The sequence below is a fragment of the Chenopodium album genome, chromosome 17, assembly GCF_948465745.1.
Source record: "Chenopodium album chromosome 17, dcCheAlbu1.1, whole genome shotgun sequence".
NCBI lineage: Eukaryota > Viridiplantae > Streptophyta > Magnoliopsida > Caryophyllales > Amaranthaceae > Chenopodium > Chenopodium album.
In genome coordinates this window covers 611,923-628,404 of record NC_137850.1, presented here as the reverse complement: position 1 = coordinate 628,404, position 16,482 = coordinate 611,923, and the positions used below count along the sequence as shown (strand labels likewise).

General features: G+C 34.0%; 2 protein-coding genes across 2 annotated transcripts; both read left to right on the top strand.

The window, feature by feature from the left end:
* Positions 1–8,734: 8,734 nt before the first annotated feature.
* LOC145590192 (uncharacterized) lies at positions 8,735–9,133 on the top strand. Its single transcript, XM_081646945.1, has one exon. The coding sequence runs from the start codon at positions 8,735–8,737 to the stop codon at positions 9,131–9,133; it is 399 nt and encodes a 132-aa protein (XP_081503071.1).
* Positions 9,134–15,131: 5,998 nt separating this feature from the next.
* LOC145590190 (ribosome-inactivating protein PD-L3/PD-L4-like) lies at positions 15,132–16,053 on the top strand. Its single transcript, XM_081646944.1, has one exon. The coding sequence runs from the start codon at positions 15,132–15,134 to the stop codon at positions 16,029–16,031; it is 900 nt and encodes a 299-aa protein (XP_081503070.1). The 3' UTR covers positions 16,032–16,053.
* The last annotated feature ends 429 nt before the right edge of the window (positions 16,054–16,482 follow it).

The following is a 16,482-nucleotide window of genomic DNA, read 5'->3' as shown; positions in this document are numbered from 1 at the left end:
AAATCCATCACTAAATGTGTTTAAAATCGTCAAAAGCGGCATTATTACTGTTGGCTGCACTAGCCATCGGTAATTGTAGAGCTGGCAAAAAGTCGTGTCGTGTCGTGTCGTGTTCGTGTTTGGTTTCGTGTCAATTTCATGTTATTCATAAAATTTATCAAAAACTATGTAAAATGTAAGTAATTGCATAATTTGACTACTTTATCCAAACGGGTCGTGTTCGGGTTGATTTTGTGTCGTGTCGTGTTTCTCTCAGTAACTTCGTGTTCGTGTTGTGTCGGTTTCGGCCGTGTTGTCGTGTCGTGTAAGGGATTGCTAGCTCTAGGTAATTGGCCGTCAACGTATTTATATATTTCTTGAATTACCTATGAAATTACCAGTTAAAATCAAATTTTCAACGATTTTGATTGTGTCCATTGGAGATTTCGCCGGCTTTAACCAACCATCGGCAGTGTTACGATCGCTAAATTGTCAAAGGTCATCAATCGAAAACCTATTATAAAATAAACCACCACCACCACTAACACCCACCCCTACAACCCACCACCGAAACCCACATCTATTGCCCCGGCCCCCACCTGCTAGACCAATCTCCCACCCATGCCAGTCGCTACACCAAAATCCCAAAAAAAAAAAAAAAATCCTACTTTTTTCACGGTGATTGAAGCCTAGAAAGTAGAAAGCCCACCTTACGGATTTACCCTTGACAAATTCTATAAATTTAATTATAAAAAAAAGTCATAATTTAATTTATAATTAGGGAAATTCTCTTTGGTAAACCTCTAATTGTTAAAATTCTCAATGGTGGTTAACATTACTAAGTAAAAATATGATGTGATGCCTAAAATACCCCCATTTAATTTGCCCCAACTACATATGTCAAATCATTTGGAGAGTTTAAACGTTCAGCCTTCTCTTCATCTTCATTCTTCATCATTCGACATTTTTGATTGCTCATCTTCTCAAAATTGCACTTTGTTTTTGTCCTTGAAAAATCTAGGGCTATTTTCAACTTTAATCTGGGATACTGTTTGTAGTTGTTAGTGGTAATTGAACACGGATTGAGTGACAATTAAAGACGTTGTGAGGGATTTTGTTCGGGAATTCTAGGTTGTTGAATTCATGTTTGGGTAAGACGATCGGCATCAAAGTTCGAACTTTATGGGAAATATACCACCATTTTAGTCTGAATTGAAGCCATATATGTATTTTTTTGTAGTTAACGTTTTTCCTATGCTTTGTTTTTTTTAAATAAGTATAATGGGGTTGGATATGAAATGTTGTTGATGGTATTGGTTATTTTTGTTTGATTGATTATGTTAATTGTTAAAGTTGACCTTTTTATTTGTTTAGGGTTCTGATTATTAGGTAATTGTTGTTTATTGTTGGAATGATATGCTATTTTAGGGTTGATTCTTATACATTTATTTGTTGGATGTTCTTTGGTTTCATTGATGCAGAATGGTTGACAAAATTATTCTACAGTTTCAATATAGGGGTAGAGATGTGTCTGTTATGGTTGACGATGTTGATAAGGTCAATTTGATAGACCTTATTATAGAGTATTGGGAAAAAGCTAAGGAGAATAATGTTGAAACACCCCAACATCCCACTTTTCAGTATGTGTTTTATAAAATGAAGCATGTTAAACTTGAAAGTTATGCTGATTTGATGAAGATGTTTGTTAATTTGCCTGACAAAATGAAGATATACATATGGGTTGGAGATGGTCTAAAGAATGTTAAGGTTGTTGCAGCTGCAAGATCACTAATGGCTGGAAAGCAACTAGTAGTTGAACCAGTATCTAAGCTAGTAGCTGAACCAGTAGTTAGCAATAGGAAAAAACTGACACCTAGGAAGAAAAAACAACTTGAGTTGGTGGAAGCTAAAGTTGTTAGTAAGGCTGACTTTGATAGACATGTTAAGGTATTGGGTAAATCAATCAATGTGAGTGAACCGGAGATTCTAAATTATGACCCAGATGAAACTTGGGCTGAGAGGGAAGCAAATCGTCAACCTAAGTGTAGAAAGAGGGGGAGAGGGAATGAAATAGGGAGAGGGAGAGGTAGAGCTTCTAAAAGAGGGAGTGTAACACCCCAATAATTCTCTCTTTAAACCTGTAAGTAACCTGAACAATATTCAAGAGAATTACTGGTGTGCTACCACCACGTGTTCAAACGTTAAGACTATATCAGGAATTAGCAGCGGAAAACTAAATCAGTTTTAAATAAGTTTCAAAACCAACGAACAAAACCAAATTAAGTGTTATAACTTGGAACCATTAAGGCCCTTATTCAAAACTCAAACCATTAGAGGTAGTATGAAAGTAAAATTGAGTTAAAATAACTTCAAAAGTAAACAGCAATAAAAAAAAAAAAAAAGCAACCAACACTCCACTCAAGATCCCACTACCTAGATGCGGATGCTGCATGTGTAAGAACCTGTGATTAATCTGCTCCCCAATATTACAAGTGTAAAAATTGGATCGTCATAGGGTCAATAAAAGGCGAAGGCCATGACCAAAGAAAGACACACAAAGCACGTAATCAGCAAAGCTGAGTACATACAAGGTGGGAAACATAATAAGAAAACCCTAGCATGCTACCACTAGTAGAAAACACTAAAAGGGAAGCGATTCAAACCCCCTAATAGGAAGCGGTTTTAAACCGCTCCAGCTTAGGGGGCTTCCCATTGCACATTTAAATGGGAAGCGGTTCAAACCGCTTTCCATTATGCCTATATATATATATATATATATATATATATATATATATATATATATATATATATATATATATATATATATATATATATATATATATATTTTACGAAATTTTTTTTTTCACTTAAATTAAAATACAAACAATTAACATATGTATAAAAAAAAATACAGCATTTTCTTGGAGAAAAAAAGAAAATAATAATAAAAAAGCATCCAAACCACAGCCACCAACCGCCACCAGCCACGCGCAATTCATCCACCAAACACCAACATTCACCCACCAAAACCGTATCACCGCCCCCTTATACCGTATCACCACCACCACCAAGCACCTTTAACCAACCTTTAAAATTAAAAAAAAAAAACCCATTTTACCCACCACGACCTCCACCCAAACCAGATTCGCCGCCACCTGAAACAAACCAAAACAACCACACATCACCGTAAAATAAAATAAAAAACCTCAAAAAAAAAAGGAACATACCTTAAAATCCACCAAAACCCCGATTTTGGCTTGAAATTATGGTTTTAAAGGTCAAATTCGACCATAAAAAACTCTAGATATAGGGTTTTCATGGTCGAATTAGACCTAAAAACCTAGAAATACATGGTGGTGCTTGCTAGGTGAGTCGGTGATGCTTGCTCGGTTGGCGTTTGTGGTGGTGGTCGGCGTTTGTGGTGGTTAGAAGAGAAAAGGATATCGAAGGGAGAAGGAGATGGAAGAAGAGGAAAAGAAGAGGGAAGAGAAGGAGATCGAAGAAAGAAAAAGAAGAGGAAGAAGGAGATGAAGCAGATCGAAGAATAGGAAACCAGGAGAACGAGAGAGATGAAGAGGAGAGAGAAAGTGACGAGAGAAGAGGGAAGAGAGGAGAGAGAAAGAGAATAAGAAAATGAAGGGAGAGAGAATATAAGGGGCGGCTATACTACTAAGTTTTAGGGTTTTTTTTTAAAAAGGGAAGCGGTTCACTATTCAAACCGCTTCCAATTAGAATATTTGGAAGCGGTTCACTCATAAACCGCTTCCCATTTGTATGTTTCTCTTTTATTTTGGTGGATTTTTGAGGGTTTTTGGAAGCGGAATTCAAGAACCGCTTCCAATTTGGGGCTTCCCAATTGATTTTTTCTACTAGTGTACTAATAATCAATCATCACACATCATTAATTTGTAGACTCGACACATGACTCAACTATCAATTTGCTAATACTTCACTAGTTAACATAGTTAACTCATCATTATTATTCATTGGATTAAGCAATAGACAAGGTTGTCCAACCCATGCTCCATTTGGAACATCAACAAAAGAAAAACTCCATGCCTCCTTTCGAAAATATCAATAAAACATCCAATGACCACGGGCGCGACTCCGTGACCGTAGCTAGTATGAGATCTCATCTAACTCTTAGTTTTTGAAAAGAAATATTTGAAATAAGAGACTCGTAGATCATACGGCCTCAAGAAAAGTGCACGGCTAATACCTCGTGTACCCCAACCCTTGATTATCATTACTCCAGATGTGCAAAAATCCAGAGTTTTGTTGCTCATCCATCTTGCACTTTACATGATTTACAAGTTTAGACTTGGTGATGACTCATTTGCAAAGCAATACAATCAATCTAATATCAATTCAATCAAGTAAAGCAAACTTTCAATTTCAATTCTTGATTTATTAGTGACAAGTAACATTTATTATTTATTCCTTTAACTACCTCGGTGTATAAACACCTTGAGTGCATAAGGCACCCCACAACTTTAACCTCGTCATATAAGATTTAAATTTCCTCCTTTACTCATTCTATCTCCATGATCAAGAACGAGTAATAAATGAATCATTTCACCAACCACATACATTTGCCTCTAAGCGCACTTTGCATAACTAGAGCATAAACAATACTTGAAATATAGAATAGTGCACAACATACGGAAATCACAATGTATAACCAAACAATTTATCCCAGTCTTCTCTATACATGATACTAAGTTCTTGATCCGTCCTTAAACATGCATGCATCTAAAAGCAAGGTTTCGTAACTCATACGTACCTTGAGTAAACAAATTGGTATGCCACTTTACTCACTAGAAATCACCTTCTATAAACTCCTCTCCTAAATCAAACAATAAGAATTAAATTAATACCCAAGCAAATAAATTTACAGCAATACTAAACTACTTTAAAACCTCTTAAACTATCAAAATAAAGCTTTTAAATTGTTCTCATTAGTCAATAATAATAATATAACATCCCAACTATAAGTTTATATGTCAAAATTATGAAAATATAGTGTATAACATGAAATTCCAACAGCTTTAAAGTAAGTAAATAAATCTGAAATTTTAGTTTAAGTATATAAAATAATCCCATAAACAAGTATACTTGAAATAATTCTTATATAGTAAGTTAGTATGTTTAAAACCCAAAAATACATCAATTTAACGAAATTAGAGGCTTCAAAATTGTAACTTTAAAATCTGAAAATTTATTCTTGATATTAGACTTTAAAGTTCAAAACTTTTTAATCATAAAATATCCACAAACATTATTTTATGAGATTAGAAGCATAAAAATATGAAATTAACACAATTTATACATAAAAATTGTAACTTTTATAATCTGAAAATTTATATATAAATCAAATAATTATACTTTAATGTAATTTAAACATAATATGATTAGGTAACTTAATTAGCACGTTTTCAAGCGCTAAAACATGAAAAATCTATATTTAAACCCTTAATTATACACAATATAAAATCTGAAATTTTATATGACAATCTAAACATATCAAAACTCATAAATTCATAACCTTTTGTAATTTATATGTATAATCAAACCATAATAATAATAATTTAGAACAAAATTTAATCAAAGGTAAAAACTTTAATCAAATTAATTAAAACAAAAGAGGAAAAAGAAAGGGAAAGAGAAGGAGGAAGAAGCGGACTGCACTGGTCGGGGACAGCAGGTGGACGCCGGTCAGCAGGGTGGTGGTCGGCGAGGTGGTGGTCACGGCGTGCGTCGGGCTGGGCGGCAGAACAGCTCGGGAAGAATTTTTTTTTTTTTTTCTTTTTCACGTAGAAGAGGAGGAAGAGAGGTGAGGGTTTGGTGTTTTATTTGGGTTTTATTCTCCTAATTTTTTTAGGAGTAGAATTTGGGTAGTTTGGGCTTGAATAGAAATCAACTTTGGGCCAATACTTAACAAGGGAGTTGTAAATTAGACTAAAACTTAATGGTTTAGCTTACTAGTAATAAAATCTTATTATTTTTGTAACAAATAATTCGTATTATAAAATTAAAATAAAAAAAATATTTGTATAAATAATAAATAAATATATTAGAAATATGGGGGATTACAGGGAGAGGCAGAGGGAGAGCTTCTGAGAGAGGGAGAGGGAGTGGTAAGAGTAGAGGGAGAGGTTCTGGCAAAGGGAGGGGACGAGGGAATGCCTTAGAGACATGGTTCAACATTTCCCCTACCCCATGTCAGACTAACCAGCCTAACCAAACTGATGAACTAGACCAAAGTAATGATCTTCTTGCAAATGAATTCCAGATGCCCCATGACATCATCACACAGGACAGTCAAGCCCAACCACATACCCAATATTTGATACCTCCATTGCAAAACATAGGTGAGTTTGGTACTAGGGATAATTCAGGTGAGGGTGATTCTTTTAAGTCCTCTAGAGTGTTAGTCTTTTTTCAAAAGAGATTGCCTAGGACAACTGCTAAGAGAAAATTGATTGTGATTAGCACTAGTGCAAGTGGAGGAGGGAGTGAACAACAACTAGTGGAACAGAATAGGAGAAGGACTATGTCTGTTAGCTTAAGTGAAGATGATGTGGACACTAATTTGGTGTCATTTGAAGATGACGATGATAGTGAAGATGATGGCTACATCCCTACTGGAAGGTCTGATGAAGATGTGAGTAATGAGTCAGAAGATGTGAGTTTAGAGGATGAAGAAGACTTGCCTAAGGATGATTATGGGCCCATGATTGAAGATAGTTATGACCCTTTTAAAGATGAACATTTTGAGTGTGAGAATGAACAGGACAATCATTTAACCAAGTTGTACAACAATGGAGAAGTGTATAAGGATGAGGGATTTGGGAAGATAGTTTTGAAGCCTTGGCAGCTGTTCATGGACAAACAACACCTCAGGGATGTGGAGAGGGATTACTGCATCCAGTGTGGATTTGCAGTAGTTATTGACTTTGCTAGCAGTAAGAGATTTTGTGCTAGATGCTCAGATGTGAACTGTGGGTGGAGATAGGGGTTATTCATAAATCGGTCCGGACCGAAAAAATGGACCGGACCACCCCGGACCGGATCGGACCGTTTAATTGGTTCGATCTTCGGGTCTTGAAATTCATTTTTCCGGTCTGGTCCAAAACCCTATAAAAAAGGGTCTTGGACCGGACCGATTTTTTTATTAAAAATATGCGTGAAACCTTAAATAATGGTTAAAATTATCCTTAATAATTTTAGAAAACTTTAACTTTATTAGTTTTGTTTTACTAAACATACAAAAAAGGCGTAAAAATTACGTTAAAATATAGTTTTTCCTTCACTTTTTTCGTGTTTTCCATAAATTTATTAAAAATTTAGTATTCTTTTAAATAAAATTCTTAAGTCGGTCCAAAAAGGTCCGGTCTGGGTTTTAGACCGATTCTTTCGATCTGGTTCGGGTTCGGTCCTAGCTTAATCGGTCCGGCCTTCGGTTCTTAAAATTCTAATTTTCGGTCTTCGGTCCAATCCAGGTTGGTCCGATCCGGTCCGGTCTTGGACCAATGAACAACCCTAGGTGGAGATTGCATACATCTGTGTTTCCAGATGGTACAACTTGGGCAATCAAAAGCATACAAAACCCAGAGCATACTTGTCAAGGACTTTAGACAAGAAACAATATGGTGAATGTTAAGTGGGCTATGAGGGTTTTACTTGATGATAATAGGGAAAACAATGATGTTCCTTCCAAGGCTCTAAATCAGTTGTTATGGAAGAGATATGGAGTGACCATGGCATAAAGCACATTGTATAGGGTAAGGACAAAGGTTTTAGTGGAAATTCATGGTGGGCATGATGTTTCCTACAATGAATTGCCTAGATACTGTGATGTTATCAAAGAGCTAAACCCTAACTCATTAGCTTTCTGTGCATGAAACAATGTTGGTCCTGACAGACTTATGGTGTTTAGTTCCATATTCATTGCCTTTAAAGCTGCACTTGATGGGTTGAGTGCTGGATGCAGAAGTCTGATTGGTGTAGATGGAGCTCATCTAAACGGCAACTATGGTGGAGTTTTATTGTCTGCAGTTGCTCTTGATGGAAATAATGAGATATATATTTCCTATAGCATGGGCAATAGTTGGAGCTAAAGATGCTACAAGTTGGAAGTTCTTTTTATATCACTTGAAAAATGCTTTACAACCAAGTGGCAGGGGTGATGATTGGTGCATCATCAGTGATAGGCAAAAGGTACATTGATTCTGCCATCTTGTGAGCTACTTTTATTATGCTAAACTATGTAATGTAAACCATAACACATGTTAATTTGTACTGGGTATTGATCCTGTCATTTCTGAAATTTGGCCAAAAGTGGGCAGAAGGTACTGTTGCAAGCACTTGGTCAAAAATTTTAAGAAGGAATATCCTGGTTTATTGATGTTTCAACTATTTTGGAAGGCTGCTGGAGCTTACAATCCATTCACATTCAAAAAGGCAATGGAGGCATTGAAAAAGGCCAATCCCCTAGCTCTAGTTTGGCTCTCAAAGCTTGGACCAAAATCAAGATGGTCAAAGCATGCCTTCAATCCAGCTGTGAAGTGTGACATCAACAAATCGAACTTTGTTGAAAGCTTCAATTCTTCCATGGGCATTGATAAATGCAGACCAGTGCTAACTCTGCTTGAAGGTAATTAACTAGCCCAACCTAATTTGATTTAGTGTTAATTTGTAGTCCCAATGCTAATTTGTTGTCATCACTTGTACTGCAAGTATTAGAAGACTAACTATGGTTAGAATGGCAACCAGAAGGGAGGCATGTGAGAGCTGGAGAGATGATGTTTGCCCTAATATCATGAAAAGGCTGCAAGTGATTAGCCATGAATCAAGGACATGCAAGTGTTTGAAATCTGGAGATGGAGAATTTGAAGTGCTTGATGGGAAATATGTGCTTCCTGTCAACCTAAAGGAAAAGACATGTGTATGCAATGCTTGGAAACTGATTGGATTTCCATGCAAACATGCTATGAGGGAAATCTTGCATGATAATCAAGATCCTAGGGCCTGCATCAGTGAGTGGTACTCTGTCAGAAGATACAAACTGGCTTATGCCAACTCTATCAAGGCCATACCAGATGTGGAGCAATGGCCAGACAGCAATTATCCAGAGATTGCCCACCAGCAATAAAAGTGCTATAGGTAACATGCTAGGAACAGGAGGAGGGAAGAGGGTGAGCAAGCAAAAGGGAAGAGGTCCAGGACTGTGAGGTGTGGAAAATGCCAACAATTTTGGAATAAGTCACGGACATGCCAAGGTGGCTTGACATGAAAAGACAAGGCTGCCTTAGGTGAAACCTCAACTGCTTAGCCCAAAGAAAAGCAAGCAAAAAAGCAGAAAAAGGGAGTATCAATAAGCCAACCACAACCAGCAAAAGTGGCATCATCTTCACAGCCATTAAGAGTCTCACCAAGGTTAAAGAAAGCTAAGGGAGGTGTCTCAGCATCACAACCTGCATCTTAGTGTCTTAGGAAAATTTGTTCAAAACAGCGCATGGATTTTGAAGTATTAATACAGTTATTTTGCTTCTTAGTTAACTGTATGTGTCACACATTCATATGGTGTGTTTTTTGGACAGATTATGGGTTAATGTAATCTTTTGCTTTTGACAATTCTCAATGAAATATAAGCATTAATATTAAGTAAAGACATTGCAAAAACTCATACATTGTGCACAAAAGTAAGAGTACCAATTTTATTTAACCATTTGCATAACCAAGTACATCAGTTTTAATTCATACCCCTAAAACATAACCTTCAACATTAACATTCTAATTCACCATACTAATCCTAATCTAATTCACCAGTTCGCAACAACAAATAACATTACAAAATACATAATCAAAGCCATCTTCCTCACAATTAATTTGATGAAATTCATTAATTCATCCAGCCTTGAATTAACAACAACAAGAGCACCTTGTCAACCTCCAATTCGTCACCAACCCTGATTATATCCTGCTCCTTCAACCAACTGAAAAGATCGCATGCCCTACACTTAAAAAATAGTCTTCTAGGGTTCTTCGTGGTGTGTGAAACCATCACTGCAGCAACTTGGGGGGGGGGGACATAATCGCAACACACATCCGATCGTCCATGGTGATTACCTTAGCTGAGGAAGATGATCGAGTGTTCTTCATGATATCAGAGAGAATTTGGGGAAAATCGTGAAAATTAGGGTTATAAAAAGGGAGAAATCGATTAGAGGTATATAAGAAGGAGGAAATTGATTTGGAGGGAAATTCAGACTTGTTAATAGGGTCAAATTTCTCATTAGGTCATTAGTTAACCACGGTTAAGCTTAAAATCCCTAATAACTATAATTAATGTTACCAATGACTTAATTTTTTGAAATATAGTTTACCAAGGATAATAATTTTTTTTTACAATTCACCATTAAGAATTTTAACAATTAGAGGTTTACCAAAGAGAATTTCCCTTGTAATTATATAATAATATAATTAATTAATGACCTTATGTTTTAATTATTATTTCGATTAACTAATAAATTAGTCGAGTTGAGCATGGTTTCAAAATTATTAAAATAACTAAATATGTTAAATCACTATTAATATTAAAATAACAATGTTGACCCTTAAAAAAAAATGTTAAGTGTAGAGAATATTTCAAGCATCCCACAGTTGAGCCCCACTGTGATCATACACTTAAACATGGTGGCGTCCAAATGGAAGGAAGCTAGAGCAAAGAATCACCAACAAGCTTTAGGAACTTGTAAACTGTTCAAAGGGTGAAGGTTACACCCCTTCACGATCCATGAGATCTCTAACTCCATAGTAGTCTAGAACCATGAGTGGATATTCGAGGATGAAGGTACAAATCCAACCTAATAGAGATTGAACCTGCCCTAAAAATAGGCCTCTACTTTATTCTTCTCATATTCATGTACGCTTTCTGACTAACATACAATCAATATATTAATCCTAAACCTGTTTAATCTATGTTGGTTGAATATTAATGCACAAACAAAATTATTATTGGCGATCACTTGAATTAAAATCATATTAGCCTAAATAAAATTATTAATTATCTTATTAAGCATGATTACAAGTACAAATTCCGATCCCTTTAAACCTGCAAGAGAGGGCGTGATCAATCAATAACAATAATATATCAAGCAACATACATAATAATAATGACATAACAAATCATCATAAAAAAAAATAATATTCTCATCAAAGCATAATAATATTAGCAAGATCCTAGGCATGATACTAACAAGATTAATAACAAACCTTAGCATGTAACTAAGCAATAAAAATCAAAGTTTTAGCCCTAATATGATACTAACATGATAGAAGAAAATAGGAAGCAACCTAAACATGATACTAGAAAGCAATAAAAGCATCTTAACATGATACTAGGAATTAAAATAATATAAGCGTGCTTTTTTAAAGAAAAATAAAGCAGTGAAACAACTTACTTTTTTGCCTCATATCTCTTTCTATCAAAACAATACACACGTTAGTAACTTTAAGGAAAATATTAAATCAAACAATTAATTTAAATAATTGAAATAGGAATTTGGGACCAACCCCTTAGAAATTATCAACCTTTCACGTCTAGGGCGAAGGCAACTTCGAACTTGACTAGGTGTGTGTAGAACTCTTGAATGTGGTATTGTATTTGTAAAAAAGGCTAGGCTTAGAAAGAGGGAGAAAGAACAAGTTTCTAGCTTTTAGAGAGAAGAGAATAGAGTTAGAAAGATGATTGTTGATGATTATGAATTAATAAAAACGGGGAAATACGACCCTATTTATAGAGAAAATAGTCCCGAAACGATCAGAAAAAGATCGAGTTCGATTCGGAATAAAACTGCTCCCATCGCGGCGCGACAGGGTCCATCGCGCCGCGATAGCTTCATCGCGGCGCGATAGAGCTGTCGTTTCGCGATGGTCCAGGCATTAACTCAAGGCCGTACAGAGTCCTTAATTTAATTAAATTAGACTAATTAATGTCCGTACTTATCTTTTAAAATCAGATTTAATCTTTCAAAACACTTGTTTTATTCCGAATAAAATTCTTTACTTTTCTAAAAGATATAATTACTAATCCTAATTCCACTAGAATTTAAAATAACCTTCCAGATTATTCTAGAAAATTAAAATCAACCCTAATGACTCTAGGAATGTTAATTAATGGCCCCTCTACTTGATCATTGTGCCCCATATAATCATTTTGGGCCCAATTTCGTATTTTGGTCATAACTTCCTCATTATTTATCGGAATCGGGCTTATAATATATCGTTGGAAAGCTCTTTTCGAGCCCAATCCAACTACACTATTATTGGACCTTTATTATGGACCAAACTAAATTGGACTGGACATTTTCCATAAATAGAGTAAGAAAAGAACATTTTCGAAAACAGAAAGAAATATTTTTTATTAAAAAAACCGCACCACAAGACTTTTCACGTTTCACCTTGTTCGATAATCAAATGACGTGAAAGATATTCATCACTGGGTTTGGTTTTTGGGGAGACACAATCAGGTGTCTACAAAAGACATTAGAAACTTTGAACCAAATGGATACTTTTGAGGGATTTGATATACAGTAGTTGTTGAAATTGGTTAAGAGATTGTTGTGGAAACTGGTTAGAAAATTGTTGGTTTGGATATGTTATTGCCCGATTAAAAATGTTGTGATATAACATCCTTTGAATATTTGGATTAGAGTACTTGGGTCAAAATGGTAATTGGCTTGAAAATTTGGAGACTATCGTTGGAAATTTGGATTATTTGTGGAGTAGAAATTATTTCCTTGATTAAGTTTACTCCATAAGTATCACTAACATTTGTTTTTGGATTTGGATAATATGAAAATTGTATGTTGTGGGTTAATAGAAAGAGACTAAAAAGTTTAAGTGTGAAATTAAAAAGTATGTCAGATCAATATTGGACTATATTTATAGGTAAATTTATGACATCTCAACGATAATTTTTTTTTTTTTTTTTGGGATAAAGCAGAATTTTTTTTTTTATTATCGTTGAAATGTATTTGGTGTAAAATTAAAATAAATAAATATGAAATGGTGAATGGTGCTCAACAATAAAATAATTAATGCATGGTAGAGTTTTTCCGCGTGACCTATTATGTACAGACATTTGTGGCCACGTGGCTACTTTCTATTAAGGGTCTGTTCTGTTCAACTTAATTTCAGTTCAATTCAATTCAGTTTTTAATTTCTTTCTCTCATAAACAATTTATTTCAGTTCAGTTCAATTTAGCCCCAATTAGTTCAGTTGTTTTTAGTAAATTGAAACAAACCCTAAGAGTCCTTTTTTTTGTTTTTTTTTTTTTACTCTGTAATTTCTCTTCCTATCAAATGACACTGTTTGATATAAAAGATTTAAACTGTTTGAGCAGAGTTAAAAGATTTTTTTTAAAAAAAAAAATTATTTAAAAAAAAAAAAAAAAAAAACAGCTTTTTGGTACATGGACTGAGGAGATAACCTACCGGAAGAAAGAGGAACCTTAACTCAAATGGTAGGAGACAGAGGTGTGATTTTTAAACTAAATATATGTTGAATCTGATGATTTACGGAGCAAAATAAATTTTTAAACTTAATTTACATGTGATTAATCTACACGTTTGTCCGACATGATCCTGCCTAGCACGTGCCATGTACATGCATTTTTTTTTTTTTTTTTTAATAATAATATACCGTACTCCCCTACTACATGATACAAAATTTCTAGTCATAAAATTCAAGTCAAATCTTACATGTTACACTTATAAAAGACAGCATCTTTCATAAAAAATAAAAAATATAAAAAAAAATACAAGTACATTAATACTACGTAAAAATATACTAGTACTTGGTATTAAATTTTTTTTTTTTTTTTTTTTTTTTTTTTTTTTTTTTGGGTCTAAAACGTGCACGCATGAACTTTCCTCATGATTTCTATTTAAAGAAGAAGATAAGTTGAACGTTGCAGCTCATTGTTTTTTCCCATACGACGTTCTCTAAGTCATCAAAGTGTAAACGCATCAAGCAACCTTTTTTTTTTTTTTTTTTTTTTTTTTTAAAGGAGCTAAGTTAGAGTTATTACAGACCAGGGGAGTTAGGATATCATCAAGCAACTTTCATTTAGTTTCGCAGTTTTTATTGGTATGTCATCTTCGATTTTGATATATTAAGCTTAAGCCAAGTTACTTTTTTTTTTTTTTTTTTTTAAATATATATATATATATATATATATATATATATATATATATATATATATATATATATATATATGTATATTATTAGTTCTTTTACCATTTTTTTCTATTGTTGATGTTTATTACTTGTAATTAATATTGTTACACTAACTTTTGTACTAGTATGTGACGTATTTTACTACTCCCTCCGTCCCATAATTACAGGCAAATAACTCTAAAAAGTACGGTTTTTAAGGAGGATGGAAAATGTAGAAGAATATTGTATGGAAAAGCTAAAAAGTGAAGAATGTTGATAAAAAGTAGAGAATGTTGTATGGAAAAGTTAAAAAGTAGGTAATGATTTTTTAGGTATGTGTGTATTTTGTATGAAAAAATTAAAAAGTAAGTAATAATTTGTTAGGTATGTGTGTAATTTGTATGGAAAAGGTAAAAAGTAAGTAATGATTGAATGTTATTTTTAGTAATAGGAGGAATATTTTGGGACACCCAAAATAGTATATTTGCCTGTAATTATGGGACGGAGGGAGTACATGACAACCATGGTAGGGTTACTTAGCTAGGATTATTTATAAGGGTTTAATTATTATGTCATTGTTATAGGGGTTACTCCGTTACTTAAGAATTTATTGATCAATAACAAGAATAATAAAGGGATACTATATTAGTGTTATAAGGGGTTACATGTATTTCTCGCAGGCGGTCACTCATTATGTTCAGCTGCACAAAAAGATGCTTGCACCGTATTTTTATTATTGGATTTATTGTGAACTATAATGTGCAATCAATGTAGTAATTATATTATTTTTGTTTAAACTTTCTCGCACTGTTATATTATTAATTTTAATTATTGCAATATAAAGTACCATAACTTATAACCAAATCTTTTTTGTTGTAAACTTAATTAAAGTCCTTTAACAGGTAAAATGAATGGAATACAAACAATAATGAGAGCTTTTGTTGTGGTATGGTTAGTCATCCTAAAACCAACATTTGCGGCATCAGATCTAAGTTTCGATGCAACAAATCCGCCGGCGACAACGTATTCGAAGCTATTGAGCGACTTGCGTAACTTGGTGAAGGATCCGAAACTCAAATACGGCGGCACCAACGTACCAGTAATGGCTGCTACTTTCAAAAAGAAGTACATTTTGGTTGATCTTAAGGGATCAGAGGGAGGAACCATCACAATAGCTTTGAATTTAAATAATGATATATATGTCGTTGGATATCTTGACAAATTTAATGGAAACTTTAGGTCACATATTTTTAAGGATGCTCCTTCGGATGCAAAAACCGATCTCTTTACAGAGGCAACGGGTAAAAACCGTCTAATAATAAACTACAAAAGTTCATATGCTGATATAGAGAGTAATGCTGGCGTATCGAGTCGGGGTAGAGTGGGATTGGGAGTTAAACCGTTGAACAAGTTCATCAACGATGTCTACGGAAAGACGCTTGTTGTTAAGACTGAAGCTCAGTTTATGCTTGTTGTTATTCAAATGGTTTCAGAAGCAACACGTTTCAAATATATCGAATCCATGATTTTGGCGAAATTTGCGGATTCTTATAACCCCGATCCAAAAGCAATGCGATTGGAGATTCGTTGGAGTAAGATTAGTAAAGGTATTAAGGAATCTAAGAAGGGAGTAATCTCACCGGAGCTTGATTTAAAGGATGTGAACGATAAGGATTGGAAAGTGACTAAAGTCGAAGACATAGTTAATGATATGGCACTCCTTAAAAATTTTGGAAGTAACCAACTATCTCTATTTACTAAGTTGAAGCTGTTTATGACCAAGTTTTTAATAACCAATACTGGTGAAGATCAAGCTGCTGAATTGTGAAGTTCTATTTAAGTCGTGCATAAGTCATAATGACGTGTGTAATGTATGAAATTTGCTTATGTATGTTTAATTTCCATTTCTCAAATGAAATAAAGCACAATTTATGCATTCTTGCAAGAACATCTCAAATAATAATAATAATATTTGACTTGAATTTTATAATTATACTTCCTCCGATTTTTATTTTATTTATTTATTTTTTTTTAATGTGAGTTGCACATAAAAAAAAAAAAAAAAAAAAAAAAAAAAAAAAAAAAAAATAGTAGATATTTTTGTTCCTGCGGATTACTATATTACAAGAAAATTCATGGTACTTGCTCGGCAGGATGGATAAACGTACTGTATTTTATTAATCATAAATTAAGCGTAAAAAATGACTTTGCTAAGTAAACCATCATAATCAATAAAAGCTTAGAATCTCTTTATCTCAAGTTCACATTGTCATCAATTA

Excerpts from the sequence above, each read along its gene's own strand:
- LOC145590192 (XM_081646945.1), top strand. The coding sequence starts at position 8,735 with ATGGTTAGAATGGCAACCAGAAGGGAGGCATGTGAGAGCTGGAGAGAT.
- LOC145590190 (XM_081646944.1), top strand. The coding sequence starts at position 15,132 with ATGAGAGCTTTTGTTGTGGTATGGTTAGTCATCCTAAAACCAACATTT.